This window comes from Haliaeetus albicilla, chromosome 17 (genome assembly GCF_947461875.1).
Source record: "Haliaeetus albicilla chromosome 17, bHalAlb1.1, whole genome shotgun sequence".
Lineage (NCBI taxonomy): Eukaryota > Metazoa > Chordata > Aves > Accipitriformes > Accipitridae > Haliaeetus > Haliaeetus albicilla.
In genome coordinates, this window is record NC_091499.1 from 21064493 (window position 1) to 21077488 (window position 12996).

At 38.3% G+C, this 12996-nt stretch overlaps 1 protein-coding gene across 1 annotated transcript in view; it reads right to left on the reverse strand.

Annotated features, from left to right (window-relative positions):
• PDSS2 (decaprenyl diphosphate synthase subunit 2) overlaps positions 1-12996 on the reverse strand; it is a 122667-nt gene that overhangs the window by 45859 nt on the left and 63812 nt on the right. Inside the window, exon 3 of the mRNA XM_069804984.1 lies at positions 3076-3274. Coding sequence (XP_069661085.1) covers positions 3076-3274 — 199 coding nt within the window. The remainder of the gene's footprint in view (positions 1-3075; positions 3275-12996) is intronic.

Genomic DNA, 12996 nt, shown 5'->3' on the forward strand with positions numbered 1-12996 from the left:
GTAAGGTTTTATCCATATCATCTCCAATCAACAGCAAAATTTATCGCCACAATCAGCAGGCCAAGAAAAGCCACTATCCAAAATACAAAGTAGACAAAAAAAAAAGATAGTTTATATAAGGTGATCAAAAAGTTAACACGAATGTACAAAAGACTTGTACGTACATGTGATCTGATCAATCTAATGCTTTGTAGCTGTAAAAGTTTTTTTTAATTACTGTTCATTTTAAACTGTTTTTATTACCTGACTAAATGTAGAATTTTGTCATGGTTACAAAAATGTACCATGCAGCTGCATCTGCCCTTCAGTACTTTATTTTAAGCCTCAGTCAATACCAACTTTGTAATCATAATTAACGTCTCTTAATTTCACAAAGTGAAAAATGAGAATGCTTTCTTCTGAATTATTACGTGTGTTCAAAAACCAAAATTTTAGATGACTTTATAATAGCACAACAGCAGAATTTATCTTACAGGAGGCTTCCTAACTGACATTTCAAGAAATCTAGAGTTCTTGTACCTCAGATATTAAAAAAAACAAACCCAAACCACCCCCCCAAACCCTTCTTTTGCATAACTTCAGCAAACATGCAAGAAGTATAAGCACTAGTTTAAAAGAAACCCCCCAAAACACAAACCCTGAGCCTTGAATCTTAACATCATTACAGCTATATTCTACAACAGCAGCAAGAGGAAAATTACTACGAATTAACAACAACAATTCCTATATTTAATGTTATTTAAAAATCAAAGTGTTACCTAAGGCAATTACCTTGCAGCCTTTTAATATCTACAGGGAAAAGCCTAAGGGAAAATAATTGACTTTGCTAATTTTACCCTTGGCAATTATAAAATAGCTCTGCATTTCATTACGACTACAGAATTTCACATCTAATTGTCAGCCCTGAGAGGAGCACAGAGATAAATGCATCATACACAAGCTCAGACAAGAGTTTAACAGCACAATAAAATTATCTTGGTAGCAGTGGTTTCAGTTAATGTTAAAACCCTCTTTAGTTTAAATTCTAGTCTCCACAACAGTTATGCATGCCTATAGAGGTTTTAGCCTACCATGGTCAGTACCATGTACAATATAATGCTGCTCATTTCATTAGCCAGTTTGCTGAGCTACCAAATAAATGCCAGCAAAAAAGCAGTCCTGTGATTTTTACTTTTTACATAAAAGAAAACAAAACATTATGAAGGAAAAAAGTCACAGTTATTTCACACTGCTGAAAAACAGATGCCAGATTTGAAAATTCATCATTTACAAAAGAATAAATACAGTATGTTTAAATCATTGCACCTGTCAAGAGATTTCTATAGCTTGTACTTTAATTTTTCTAACTTTGCTAGTAGGGTTAGACGTATGAAAAAGAATAATTTACTAAGTCAATCAGTTTCCATAATGGCATCCCACTTATCGTATGTAGAAGCTATGAAAGTATTTAGATGTCAGAAAAATGAAAAAAAGTGCTAAAATGTTTTGGCAGAATATTCCGACATGCAGTATAATGATTGCTTTTTTAAAAAAAAAAAAAAAAAAAAGTATTTCTCTGCACTTGTGCTTCATTTCACTCTAAGCTTGTTTCCTGGCAAGTCTTCAGGGATTATACATTGCTGGTGCAATACTTAATGATGTACTAAATGCAAAGTAATAGGTGCTACATTTTATAAAAGTTTCCTCTTATGTTGAAACAAAAAATTGATGTAAGGTTAAATCCTTTAGTCTGTCTTGAGAATCCTACCAAGTACTAAAAAAAAAAAAAGAAAAAAAAAGATACAATTCAACAATAATTAGTAAAATCAATTGCGCCTCATTTTGGTTATGGTATGACTAAAATTTTGCACTATTTAAAACTTCTTTTAATACTTACTACCAGTTATCACCATAATGGCTTAAGCCACTATTCCAGCAGATTGACATCTAATTTTTCTGTCTCTCCTCCTGAATCTCAGCTCTGTTACAAAATGACACCACTTTTGAGAGAAACTGTCACACTCATGATCAAAGCAGTACAGAAATACTCAACTACCATCATGAGGAGCTTTAGCACAAGAATCTAAAAACAATAGACTCCTTAAGGTCAGGATTAAAACTATGTTGATAATTGACAATTGCACACATGGCAAGCATTTATGTTACATTACAATATGGCAGCAATCTTCACATGTATAAAAAGTACCCCTGCAAAAAAGAATTGTTTTCTGTTTCCACTGGAATGGCACACTTAAGCTCTTCAGCCTTACATGTAGTTAGGTGTTACACTAGGCTGGCACAGGGATGCCCAGGAATCTCTCTCCACCACAGGAGGTTTTAAGAACAAGCTAGACAAACACATCAAGAATGATTTGGTGTAGCTCATCCTGTCTGGGGAAAAGAAGAACCGACTAGAGAGATGATCTCTTAAGGTTTCCATCGGTCTCGTTTTCTAAGATCATACATATACATAATTCATTTGTCATGAAAAACATTTTGCTGTAAAGTTTCAAACAGTTTGGCTGAGCAGCTGGATTGCAGCTGCCCTTTAGAAGCCAGTACATCCACAATAATAGCGCAATCCAATACTCAGGGGCATTCAAGTGCCTAACAAAGTAATTTTATTAAGAGTAAAAAGTCACCTGAGTGCTGTGTAGACAAAGAAATGAAGCTTTTTCCCTCAAGAATTCCCTAGGACAAACAAACCTTTCACAAAGCACAAGGTAAAACAAAATAACAAACCAAACATGTCTTCAGCTGGCAGTCTGCCAGAGGTGGTGTAGTCTGACATGTCCTGAGGATGCTACTGCATATATGTTAAATTCGCCAAATTAACCACTCATCCATTACTACACTTGCTTCAGAATGTATATTAAAGGCCTCACCACAGTAATTCTACAGGACAGTGGTAAACATGTTCACAGCAGCAGCAGCCTGTCAATCCATCTACAGCTATAATGTAAGTATGCTGATTTTTAAAGGATGCTCCATATATACATACATATCATAACTGCTTATTTTTTAAAATGCCTCTCTTTCGGAAGATTCACTAATAGTTACTTGCTCTGGCAGTATAAGAATTTTTTTTCTTTTTACCTTGGTATTCTGCAGCTGTGCAAGGCTTGTGCAAGCATTTGCTAGAAGAAAATCTCCACTCAAAACAGCCATTTTATTTCCAAACTGCATATCCTTCAGTGGGCCGTCACAGGACTTGAGCTCACCAATATTCACTATGCCACGATGCACCAGAAAGGCAGTGTGGATCAGTTCCGTAATCTCAGCCAGACTTCTTTGACTGAAAGCAAACAAAAAGTACAATTGTTTTTGATGCTATGAATAATATACAGATTCTTGGCGGGGGGAGGGAAGCCAACCACATGTGCTAAACAGATATTTTATGAATTATGATGTAGCTCTTCTACATACTTCTAGAAGCCACAACTGGGAAGTGTTAAGCACAGAGAACTATCATTAACTGTTTCCAGGTAAGCCACAGGTACCACAGGTTCCATTTGGAGGAAGGCTGCCCTTTGTTTGAATTCCTTCACAAAAATAAAGCTAAGTAATCAATACAGTCCTCATGGTGCTTTCTTTTTTCGTTTTGTCTTGTAGAAGCTTGAGGGACACTGACATGAGGAAAATGCCAAGCAGAAAGTACTGATGGGAAGGAACAAAGGGCATATCAGCAGGGGAGTCACGAGCAAGCCAATCTGAACACCATAAGAATGCTGCAGTCAATGACTGCTCAAATTAGAGTTAAATTAATAACAGGATACCTTGCAGTTCAATAATACCAAGGGGGGAGGGCACAGGGGGGGAAGGAGAAACAGCTGAACATTTAAAAACTGTGTACTAATGATATTTCACTGGTTGTTTTAGTCTTAAGAAGCAAAGGCAATTGTCCAGCAAAGGGGCAGACCCAATTTTATTTGGATAGGTTTACAAATCACTTCTTATTTCAACACACAGTGTGCTACATTCTGAATTTCGGGGTTTCAAATCCCTGTGAGAGGCTTGCCACAGAGGTTATCCCATAGAGGCTTGCCCTCTATTTTTCATTTTTTGGAAAAGGCATGAAAAGAGCACAGCTCTCTCCTCCCCTCCTCCCAGAATTCAACCCTGTAGCTCCCAATAGTTAGTGACTGTCACTCCAAGGAGCCCAGAGATGTCACCTTAGCTCAGAACTACAAAAGGGCGATGAAGAGACATAACTGAGCAGGGACAAGGGGAGGGGGGAACAGAGCAATGGACTGGATCATCCTCTTAATGCTGCAAACCTAGATACACACAGCCCCCCTCTCCCCAATCTTCAGCAAATTCACCTCTTTTCAGACTCAAGCAGTTCCCTTTATGTCATGGGGGCAATGCATGCCCTCAACTAGACACATGACTAAAAGGCCTTAAAGTTCAAATTAAACTGCAGCTGAGCACAAAGGCATATTATGCTCCCTGTGTTTATTCAAAAGCAGCCAGGCACTGATCCACTGAGCAACCAAACTGCTCCATACCTTCGCATACACATATACCCGCTGATATATGCTCAGGTTAGATTCTGTCTCAGTACCAGCATAGTACTGAGTAAATTAATACTGCTTCCTCTGGACAGTGCAGATGTGTTGCAACTGCCCGGAACAATATTAATCTAAAGTAACCTTCTGCCCCAAATATATCTGACCTGTGAAGAGCCCCAGCAGCAATTGTTTCAGGCCAGTGATCTGTGCCAATTAGCAAGAGAGAAGAGCTACTAGAGCCACACAGCCTGGGCAGGCATGCAAAAGGTAGACAAGCTGGGGGCAGAGGATAAACAGAAGTTCCCAACGTATTTTGTCACACAAAAAGCCTAAGCTGTTTTAAAAGCTGCCTTTATAATTCACAATTTTTGCCCCATGCAGAGAAAAACAATCTGAAAACAAAACAGCTAGCCATTCTGCATGTAGACAACAAAATCGAAGGTTGATGCTGTTTTTCAAAGAGGCAAGGGAGAAACGCACACAACCTACAGCCGTAGTATTGCAACCACGCTTGGCTCGGCTCTAACAAAGGGTTAATAAAATTTCAAGCTCCAAGAAAAAGACTAACAAGACATCCCTGTGCTCCTGCTGTCATTGTCAGGGCAGCCCTTGGAGGAAATGTCCATATCAATTCGGTTTATCAGATGGACAGCTGATCAACATTAAACAGACTTGCTCTGGGCAGATTGAGCCGAGCTACCTGTTCGGAATAGCAATGAGAGCCCTCTGCTCCCTGCTGCCGAGCTCTGCCATCTCCGACTGCCGCAGATCCCAGGACATATGGGGATCCCTAGTGACGAGCACATAAAGCTGCAGCTAACTCAAGCGACGGCTCATTTCCCCCAGCTGAAAGCAGGCATTAATATCCTGAGGAGATCAGGCCCGCCTCTGTGACCCCCAACTATTGAAGCAAAACAACGACTGTCCTATTTCTTCATTTAATAAGCTTTTAATGAAGGAAATCAAAATCCCCTCTTTGACTTCAGCATCGCTCTTCATGAAAAGGTTACACAAATACATCAGTGTCATGCTTTCCAAATGCTCAGGATCTGGACGTTTTCATTTCTTTTTCTATAATCCGTTTGTTCTCCAAACGGTATTCATATTATTTGTACTAACGAGAACCATATTAGGCAGATAATCTGCGTCTAATTCTCATCTTATACACTGCTCTTCCACCCTCTCTCTCTAGCAAACTAAAAATATAAGAACCAGAGCTACAGCAGAAATCCCAGGCAATAGATTTCTTAACTTTTTTTGTGGTAACCTCCATAATACCAAGGCGCAATAAGAAGTCCACAGCACTGCTAAGCATACAGGAAGGTTCTTGACATGACTTTGTAAAGGCCAGCAGCCAACAAAAAAAAAAAAACAACCCCCAAAACCACTGTAATGAAGCTGCTATTGAACGGCTAAAGCAACACTATATGCAGCTTTCTCGATCTGAAGTACAACTGAGTGATTAAATAATCTTGTACTTGAAGGCAACTAATCCCAAAATACAAAAAATTAATGTTTATGCAATGCTAGGCTTTAGAACAACATATGACAGAGTACAAAAGCAGAAGCAACAGGGCAATGGGATTACAAACTCCTACTGCTTCCACCCTGCTCCTGCTCCAGAGCCCACGTTCACACAACAAAAAAGTGGTTGCCGCAAGAACTACCTACCATAGCAAGGTAGGACTGAGAAAACAGTCAACTTTTTTAAAACACCCAAAGTTCCTAAAAAGAAGCAGGCTAAGAACTGGGAAAGCTCTTTCACCTAATGCTAACCTACTTCCATGGCCTTCACCTCCGAAGCAAGAACTCCCTGCAAACCATCACCAAATGCTCCAGAGACCCCACTTACAGGCATCATGTTTTGAGAGATGACACTGTTTTGACCTCCACACATGCCCTAATCACCTTTTGTTTCTCCCCTTCCAAAAATCATGCAGGAATGGTTGCTCCAAAGAGGATGGTACAGAGGCTTGGATAGTGCCTGGGGGACCTTACTAAGAAGTTTTGGTGGGTCACAGTCAAACAGGCACAAGTTTCACTGTTAGGTGCATTATTTAAGCAGAGTTTATTGTGAAACACAGTCCCCTGCTCCCCTCCTCATCTAAGAGAATCACAGAATGGTAGAGGTTGGCAGGGACCTCTGGACATCGTCTGGTCCATGCCCGCTGCTCAAGCTGGGCCACCTACAGACAGCTGCCCAGGACCATGTCCTGGTGGCTTTTTAGTATCTCCAAGGATGGAGACTCCACAACCTGTGTTTCTGTAAACAGGACATACTGGCTCATTACCCTTTCAAGCCAACTATCTACCACTTCAGTGAATACTTTTTTCCCCCCTCTTCCAGTCTTTGTAAGATCATCAGACTTGTTCTTGGCTCTCTTCTTTTGCTCTACTCTTTACTTCATGAAAATCTTAATTCACAGACTCTTCTGGCCTGTGGCGTGTGAAAGGGAGCAGCATGTAAGCTGCCTCTTGTCTTTCTGCTCTTGACTCCTTGTTCCTGCACTTCTAGTACCAGTATACCCAACCTAAATCTCTGTAAAATGCTTGCTGTAAAGTATCCCTTAGATTATGAGCTCCTCAAGCTGTAAATGTCATCCTGGAAAGTACAAAGGAAACACTTAACTTCACAAGCAATTAAAAAACTCTTCAGCAAGGTCCATTGGAGCTATATTGACTCTAGGACTGTGAAACACCAGGTTGCAGGAAAATACTAGAAAAACGCAAAAAATAAGTTAAATAGACAATTAGATCCCGCAACAAGTAAAACAAGTGCAATTTCTATTCTTCCTCTTTGCTCCCCTCCTCTGATGAAGGCACACAGATCATTGACATTCAAGTACGTTTTGGTGAACTTTGATAAACTACTGAGCAGACTTCAAGAAATCTTTTATAAGGGTATATATGCCCTTATAAATTACCAGAGTAGCTGCAACATCCTGCTGCTGGGACACCAAAGTAAGGAATGCAGGTTTTGTAGAAACCCCACACTCATATGGCTACCACATCTATAGACAAAAATAAAAAACTAACAGAAAAACTTTGCAAATATGCTTCTATCTCAAGAAATGCATTTCACAGTTTCATTTTGGATTAACATTTCCTATTTGTATGCCTTGGAGTCTGCCTCATCACAGTTTCACTGTTATTAATGGTCTTATTATGGAGATGAACATCTCATGCAGAATTCAACACAAATTTTAAAGCCTACACAAAACTGTATGAGATGGTAAGGGAGATTGGCAAAATATTGAAACAAAATCCTGTGGAAACAAAATAGGTTTTGATAGTAAATTTCCTATGGAACTTTTTAAAATTAATTTTGCAGTGTTCCTTCCTGGCATCCTGAATACCCTCTTTGTTGTTTGTGTTATCTTTAAGGACTTGCAGCTATGAAACGTTAGCCAGTCCAATTTCTTTAAGAGTTCCTGAAAGTGACTTCAGTCCCTAATTTCAAGTCCTACTCTAAAAAGAAATAATAGCATTTTACAAAACATATGATAAAATAGAAACATTAAATAGCACAACTGTATTGCTGTGAACAAAAGAGTACTTCATCTTAAATACTCCTCTGCAGTATTTGCGATGGAAACTCAAGCTCCCAGTAACAGCAAGAAAGCTTGAGTCAGTTTACCTTTCATTGTCAGCTAACCATTAGAACTACACTGGCCCTCTCAAAGGATGATGGGTTATTCAAAGAACCATTTAATAATTTAAAATGTTAATAGTAGGCATAATATTTCACCAAAATAGACCAAAGACTTAAATTAGCCACTAAAAATCCATATTCTAAAATTTTCAGCAGTGGAAGCAACTGCAATGAACAAAGACAATGGAATTGATAGATCAAAAATTCTGTAAGAACTCTTATCATTGAACCTTTGAATTAAAGCAACTAACAGTATACACCCAAGATTTGAACATTTTCTCTGTGATTGTCAATCTAATAGTTTCCCTTCAATAAACAAAGGATTAATTTGGATGAAAAGCCTTACATGTAGGATTTTTTTAAAAATAAATACATAAAAAAATACCAGCATCCATTCTATTTTAGTGACAACTATGATAATCTATATATAACTACGAATCTGAAAAATGACATAGTTCTTTAGTGGAAAATTACATATAAAAAAGCATTAATTAAAAGAATTAAAGTAATAATCTTAAGCGCTAACAATGTATTTGGGCAGAACTTGGTATCTGATTTCACTTTTTTTCCTGTGACCAATGAACAGAAAGAAAAACTTTTGTAAAGACAAGAAGATGCATACACTAAATTCAGTTTGATTCTGTATGCTCTAGTCATTGTGCTGCACCAAGACAACCCGCTTAGTTACACAGCAGGAAAGGGCAGCGACTTTTACAGCAATTTTTTCCATTCACCTGTCAAAGTCAACGCCATGGTTAATAAAACCACTATTAAAGGAACAACGTATAGTGAGTAATAAACAGCATCGTGGTGATGGAAAGTCTCATTCTCATCTTCTGTGTATAGCCTCTTTTACAAGAAATTAAAGGGTGGGGTGAGGTGTTTAAACCAGTCAACATGTATGGCAGGTGCTGCGGTTTCACTAACAGGAAAAACGTTCAGGATAAAGCAGCAGACTTAAGCACAGCACCAAATACTCATTGCATGACCATGACTCATGTATCTGTTGTCTAGCAGAAAATATCTGCCCACTGTTATCCTTTAACAAGGTCAGAGACTAAGACTTCTGTGGTTCCTCCTATCTTGGTCGCTAAGCTACTGTCATGGCATCTTCCACCTGAGGGATAAATGAAGTTGAAACATATCAATTCTATGAAGTTTACCAAGTATGCTGTTTAATTGCATTCCTGTCAATCAATTTGTTTTTAAACTGGCTACATATCTTACCTCTTTCATCTCCTTCCCTTCCTAGCATCACAAATTTTTTTGAAGTAAAACTTCTACCTATCCTCCTTCATGTATTCTTCCTTCGTTAATCCTGAAGAGATCTTACGTTTTCATACTCTATCTCCCCCCACTGAATATTGCTTAACTTCTTTTCCCCCTGATTTGTGTCAGTAAGCTCGTCCCTCAGCCCATTATGGGATTTGAAAATGTTTTCTGAATTTTAGTGGGCAGATGTTCACTTGAATTCAGCAAGCCAGTTTCCCTTAGCATTGTGGGTGGTCAGCAGGAGGGGAGAGGGGCACTTAAAGTCAGGCTCCTGTTCCTTTTCTTAATGCAGGAATTATGAAGAAGGGTTTTGGCAGTCTTGACTTCCCTGAGAATTAATTTAGGTCTACCACAGAACAACCAATTCCCGCTTTGTACTCCAGACAGCAACATGAAAGCTAACCAACTTGCATTAGTTTCCAACTAGTGCCACTGATGTGCAAAGACGGCCACCACCGTGTCACTGCAGCGTACCTGGGAGCCCTCAAGCCTTGGAGCCAGCTGCCTGCACTGGGCTGCAAGCGATCCACATTTGCATCGTCATCTCCCACCAAAATTAAGCCCTAACCAGTGAACTTCAGAGTCTGTAGGCTCTGTCTGGCTTACTCCTATATTTGGCATGAGTGGCCAGCAAAGCAATAGTGACCAAAACCTACAGCACAGCACATTTTTCTTGTGCTGGATGGCACCATCACAGCAATTCCCCTTTCAAATTGCACAGGCTAAAAGAAAAATATTCCCAGCCTGGAAGCAAAAGCAGCAATTCTGGCAAGCAGGTGAGACAATCTAGACAAAGATCTGGTAAGAATCGCTACGTCAAGTTCAGTTTAAAAAGAGAAGGTGTTAATCAGAGAAGCCAGCAGAAAAATACCACCAGAATCAATAAGTCAAACTGATGTTTTCCAGGACTTGGAGGCAGACATGCAGGCTGGGCCCAATAAAGAAGAGAAGATCAAGAGGAAGCCTGCACAGCAAGAAGTATCTAACTGTTGTAAGATCCAGAAAACCAGTGACAATCCAGCTGTATGAACAGATGAGGAGCAGGCGGGCTGGGCTGACAAGGTAAGAAAGAAGCCAGATACACTCGCTGTAAAGACAAATCTTGTCACATTAGGACTTTGATAGTGAGCGGGATGCAAAGGACATTCTGCAAGGGACAGGTGTTAAAAGAACATTTGCATTGCTCAGATGTGAGACGTGGTGGCAAGCCTAGGTATGTTTTTTAAGTGCCATAGACAATGACATGAGAAACTTAAATAGCTTTGCATCTTATTTCAGTTATTACAGATTTCATAAGCACTAGAAAGTGTTAAAAAGGGAGACATCAATTACTCTTCCTTTTCTCAGAGACCCTTTCTACACTGCTAGAGAAGAAAAGTAGACTCTAGACATGAGCTGGTACTACAGAAGTATTGTTAAAAAAAGTGGCTTTACAGTTTAGGTTTTATGGTGGGGGGGTTTTGGGGGTTTTTTTTTGTTTGTTTTTTTTTTTAAAGAAGGGCTGGCTAACTTAGCCTAACTAATCAACCAAAGGGAAAACCAAGAGTATTCATCTGAAGATGTAAAGAAAAAATTACTAAGATATCTGGGAAAAGATTTCTTGGATTACTTGAACACTGATGCTAAAAAAATCAGTAATAAAAATTAGAGCTACTCATTTATGAGTATATTGTCAAATTTATTAAAATTTGACATTATTAAAATCACATACTATAATTCCCATCTTAAAATCACTGACTATCCCTATGGGAGGATTCACATTTCCAAAATGAAGTAAAGCTGCCAAATGCAATATTGTCTTTTTATAAGGCAATTATTAAGACTTAAACTCCTAATAAATAAAAGGCAAGCTGAAATTCTAGTTGGTGCCCACTATAGATTATATTAACAGCTATGTAGACCATATCAAACACTACATCAAGTCATAACAAGAGCTAAGATGTTTACTTCTCTAAAGACCTACTTCTCTCATTTAGTAAATAATGATGCAGATATTACATGAGAATACTGAATACTCTGAATAATGTATATTGGCAATATAATATATCTTCACTAGCTTGAATTTGTAAAAGGAAATTTCCTAGCTCAAGAAATGTCGCATTCAACTTGAATTCTCTATGAAAAATTTAATTTGCTACAAAAAGTTCATATTTGAACTAAGAATTTAGGTACAAGTGAATGTGATCAATACACTTGTTATATGAAAACAATATACTCAAAACCAGTATACAAACATTCTTTACAAATATGACATACAATATTCGGAAGCATGTAATATTATACGTAAGTGATATTTTCAAGGATAAAACAAGCCGAATCAGTTAGATAAACAGAAAAATGTTAATACTTTTTGGAAACTATTCAAGAATATTTTGCTATATGACCAAAAAGCCACAATTCCCCAGTTAAAAAGACTAAGCTGATTAAAACAAAACAAAAAGCCCAAAAATTGTGGCTTAGACAAAGCCAAACCAGCTATAATTCCTTCCCTCTCTAGCTCAAACTGGAAAACTGATAGCAACAAATGCAAATCAGAGAAACTAGGCAAGGGAGAAAACTGATAAAGGAATGAACAAGAAAATGCAGAAATGGACAGGGAGCTGGGCAAAGGCAATTTAAAAAGGATATACTAAAAAACCCTCAAAGCCAAGATGAATTTTAAGAACTGCATTGGTGCATTAGGTAAGGTTGGGCAGAAACGTAACAACATAAAGGCAAGGGATTTTAGAAAATCTGTTATATTTTTAGTAATATATTTACACAATCAGATATAAATATCTTCTAGCCCATAATAATGCTCATGAACAGCAGCAGGGGTTAAGATTTTACAGTTAGTAGGTCCAGAGAACTTGCATTCAGGAGAGAAGGCAACAGAAAAGGAATGACATAGCTGATAAACAGCAAAGAGAACAAATCATCCTCAACAGAGAGTCAACAGCTGGTTCAATATGCTTTACTCAAGTAAAAATATGCATTGCAAAAAAAGATCAATCAAAAGATCTCAGCTAGAATTACAAAAAGCAGACAATATACATACAGGACTAGGGACTCTTTGGGGAAGAAAACACTCAAGGTTTGGAAAAGGGTGGAAGGGGGGTGAAGGTACAGATCATCCCAGATAACCAGCTAAGATACCACTGTGGTCAAAAAGGCTAATAAGATCCACTGATGATTAAGGGAAGAATACTAGCAAAAGTAGTGTTTCTGTCAACGCTGGGTTTCTGATGCCAGTAAAAATCATTACCGGGAAACTTCATTCAGGAAGAATTTGGGAAACCAGGACAAAGTTGAGAAGAGTCATACTAACAGTCAGAGTAAGGAAAACAGATTTAGTTTCTCAATTTGTCTATTTAATGTAAGGAGAAGGCTGATACCGAATCTGTAGATTGACTTGGTCACAGCCATTTAAAGAAAGTTTAACTATCTACACTACAGAAAACAAATTCAAGAGAAGAAAATACTCAGATTAGAAAGCAAAGATAAAATAAGATTCAGTAGCTTCAACCGAAGCAAATCCAGAGAAGAGTAGGGTGAAGGCACTTTCCAAAATCTATTACAAAGAGCAATGATGGACTCTCCAAC